Source organism: Montipora foliosa, chromosome 5 (genome assembly GCF_036669935.1).
Source record: "Montipora foliosa isolate CH-2021 chromosome 5, ASM3666993v2, whole genome shotgun sequence".
NCBI classification, from domain to species: domain Eukaryota; kingdom Metazoa; phylum Cnidaria; class Anthozoa; order Scleractinia; family Acroporidae; genus Montipora; species Montipora foliosa.
Window position 1 is genome coordinate 42,329,361 of NC_090873.1, and position 4,062 is coordinate 42,333,422.

The following is a 4,062-nucleotide window of genomic DNA, read 5'->3' on the forward strand; positions in this document are numbered from 1 at the left end:
CCGTGTAGCGTATATTTGAACAGACTTAACTGATTAGAGTGTAATGTGAAGTGCTGTTTTTCAACCCCATATGAACCATGTGAGCGTAATCCTTGCTTGTACTTGTACATGTTCACCCGAGTTGCCGAGACATTAACATCTTCAGTTCCCACGATCTGCTCCCGTCTGACCTTGCAGCTCAGTCGGTAGAGCGGCGGTGATCTAACCCGAAGGTCGTGGGTTAAGTTCACATACTGGTCAGAGTTTTTCTCTATCCTTGTGTGGGCCCATTTCCATTAGTAGGACTAACGCTCACATGGTTCATATGGGGTTGAAAACTAGCACTTCACATTACACTCTGATCAGTTCTATGACCGTAGAATGCCTCACTCGCTAAACGAACGCCAAATACAAACCACGATCACGTGGCACTCCAAGCGCCCGCCGCTCACATCCAGGCCTCTGATACGTGACGGCAAAATATCAATTTATGCTAATCAGGATTATCACAAATTACATTTTGTGAGGAAGTTCAAAACGATGAAAAGTATTCATGATATGCAATTTTGGGTTTTTCATTTTGCAGAACAAAAGATATGCGCTCAAAGGTGAGGCAGGATAAAGTTGGAGAGAATGGCTATTGTAGAAATTATGTTATAAAACGAAGTTTTTTCCATACATTTCCTCTAATTCCAAAGGCACAAAATTAATGAGAATCTATGGATACAAAAAAAGCTCATCTCAGTTGTGAACATGAACCTATTTGTTTGGCTTATGAAGGCGAAAGTCTATAAAGTCGAGTCATGTACAATTTATGTTGTGCTTTGAATTTCCGATACAAAATTTTGAATTTCTCGCCACGTTGCCCTCGCTGATTACCCACGATGCACCCGAGAGCGCAAACTGGTCTATTCTTCTTAATCCATTCATTCATCAGAGAAAACAACAGGATATTCCGCTTTTTCTTCCCAGATAGAAAAAAAAAGACAATAAACAACAGAAAAGGAAATAACTGCCAAAAAACACTTAAAGTGAATATTGAAATAGGGTGGAGAGATAATGCATCAGTCAATTCCAGCAGTGTCAATCCTCCCCCCCCCCCCCTCCCCTCGGGCTAACCCCGGGCATTACCATTTTTTTTTTTTAAATGCGCAAATTCCCCGGGGTGGGGACACATAAGCTGTCTAAATGCCCCGGGGTGGGGACGAAAGGAAGAGGGCAAATGCCCCGCCCCCGGGATCGTCGCCTTCCAATAAGCGCCTGTATTCGCAGGCTACTTAATTGTCTGTCAAGAATCAAGATATCTTAAATGATCTTTCATCGCATTTTACGCTCGCAAGATCTGTCTTGAAGATCGCATCATTTGAATTCGCAAACCTTCTGCATTTTAACTCCACTTTCATGAATTTAAAAATTGCCAGGCTAGTTTTGAATACGAAATGCGAAGTAGTCGTGTTTAAGCAGTCTTCGCGTCAGTGATTGTTTTGTGATATTCAGGTTCACCTTGTGGCTTTTATATATTCATATGCTTACAAGTATAAATGAAGAAATACCTAAAATTGAGAAAACATACCTTTAAAAACATCCACAAGTTTTTCGAGTCCGTGAAGGACAAGCCAGTCGTTTACGAAGGCCTCGTCTTTTCCGATAAACTCTTCCATGTTAATTCGAAAACAAGTGTGTCAAATGCCCGGGGGTCGCCCCGAGGTAAGCTAATGCCCAGCCCCCGGGCCCACCCCCGGGACTGACAACTTGAGCAAATGCCCCGCGGTTGCGTTGCCCGGGGGGGGGGGGGGGGGAAAGGGCACCGCTGGAATTGATTGATGCATAAAACATGAAATCTCCGTAACGAGAAAGGGGGATGGGTTGATCATCATACAAGACTTGTCAAACTTGGTTCCTTTCTTTCGATCCCTTGTAATTATTTTGCATTCTCTTGTTTTCTGAAGATACTTTGTCCCCCTCGGATACCCTCACAAGAAAGAGGGCGAAAGGAAAAATGAAAAAAATATCCCTAAATGATACAACAGCTTACACTTCATTTAGACTGAGTCGTCCTTTAACACTTACATTTCGAAAAGAAACGGAAGCTGTCGTTTTAACGTTGGGAATTTCCGGATTTCAAGACCACTTTTTTGCGTTACAATCAGTTTCAAGGTCGCGTTTTTTATTCTAAGGAGCTTTGAGTAATCTCTAAGAGAATTAGAAGCTTACAGGTTGCACAAAGAATACAAGATCATTAAAATGTTTGAACTGGCGTTTGATAATCTATCACAAGGTGAATGTTAATCTCAAAAAGCGTGAAATGTAGAACAAACGTTCGACTCACCTTTGGACCATGAAAAGTACCTGTCGTAGAACAAACAATCAAAGACGAAAACGACTTTTTAAATCACGCATATAGTTATTGCCTTGATTGAAAGCGAAAAAAAAAATCGATTCGGCGATGGCTCTTACTTTCAACTGCAGGCGTTACTACAAGAGTTTGCCACGAAAATACGGAGAAAAAATGCGGAGAAAATTAATATACAGCAATCCTGATAGTTAACTAATTCAAAAGTTTAGTTTTCAATCATTTTAATGTTTGCGATTTCAACCACTTTAAACCAAACAGCAGTCACCAGTGACTGAGCGATCAAGCAGGTATTAAGTTAGGACTATAACACGGTCGAAAATCGTACAAATTCCTAACTTCCTGAAGGAAAAAAAATTCTCTGGCAGAGTCGACTGTTTCACAAAGAAAAGTTGTTCGTATATGTACAGATAGTCTTCCCTCTAAATGATTCCCATAAAAATCTGAGATTCCCATTTCGTGGGGTTTTGGAAACACGCATCAGTAGTTAACTACTCCTTCACAACTGAATGCGCACAATTTCAGATGTGCATAACTCAAAAAATTGAGTGAAGTACGACTTATTTACACGAGATAACCATGGATTCCGAAAACGGAAAGGTTAAATATTAACCAAAGGAGATTTTAGGATCAATTCTAAAATGCAGGTGTTGCAATGGCTGGCAATTGACAACCATATGCTACGTGCTCCAAAACTCGCTGTTTAAGTTCACTGACTTGCTGGCGTAAAGCGTTCGCTACGGCATTTAGTTCAATATTTTTATCCTTTAACTGTTGTACCCTGACTTCAAGTTGCGCTTCTCTTTCGAGCTTTTTCTTCCTACATTTCGAAGCCGCCACCCTGTTTTTTTGTTTCTTTCTTTCTCTCTTCACAATCTCTTGAAGTTCTAAATCTATCGGCGGCAAAGGAAGTACATTCCCAGCTTGGCGTTTTAATGTCTCTTCTAATTCAAAATTCTCCGCTTCTCCTATTGCGTTGTTGTAAGTCGCAACTTGTGGGTTCAGTTCATGATTTTCGTAAGCTGTTACCGTGCAAAATCCATCATTTCTTACGTCGAAGGAGCTCTCGCGAATTGCGACCTGGTTTTGATAGCTATTCCCCCGTGTTTGTTCATTTTCGGCCCAGCCATCGTCGGTACCAGAAGAAGCGGGTAACCCATTTTGTCTCTGAAAATTGTCAACTGGTTGTTGTCGGTCGTGTATTTGCTGTAGGGCCTCAGCAAATCCCTGAACATAAGCTTCGTGTTGTTGCTTTACCGTGTTATTGCCCTCGCGCAAACAAACCGGCTTCGCTGGAGTCGGCGACTTTGGATTCTGAACGCTCGCCAGGATTTTTTCAAACTCGGGTGAAATGAGATTAAATAAAGTAAAATCAGGGGAATTAAGGTTCCCCGGATTCCCTTTGGGGGTTAAGCCGGTATTACTGGCAATAAACTTCTCCAGTTCGGGAGATACCATTTTAAACAACGTTAGCTCCGGCGAATTCTCCGCGTAAATTCCCAATTTTCCATTTCCTCTAAGGTCCTGTACAACGGATGGAATTTGCGCCCCTTCAAGATTCAATCTGAGTGCGTTCTTGTCATAGCGCGATAGATTGCTCGCAGGTACCGAAGTTTGTTCGTAAAACAGTACATCCATGTTCTCACAGTTTCCCAAAACGTGCTCACCCATTCTAAGAATTCTTTCGCGGTGTCTTTATCTCTTAGATAATCTTTAACAAACACAATGTG

General features: G+C 41.7%; 1 protein-coding gene across 1 annotated transcript; it reads right to left on the reverse strand.

Moving 5' to 3' along the window:
* Positions 1–2,263: 2,263 nt before the first annotated feature.
* Positions 2,264–4,062, reverse strand: LOC138003183 (transcription factor Jun-like). The gene has a single exon (XM_068849144.1). It carries the CDS (start codon positions 4,001–4,003, stop codon positions 2,969–2,971), a length of 1,035 nt encoding a protein of 344 aa, XP_068705245.1. The 5' UTR covers positions 4,004–4,062; the 3' UTR covers positions 2,264–2,968.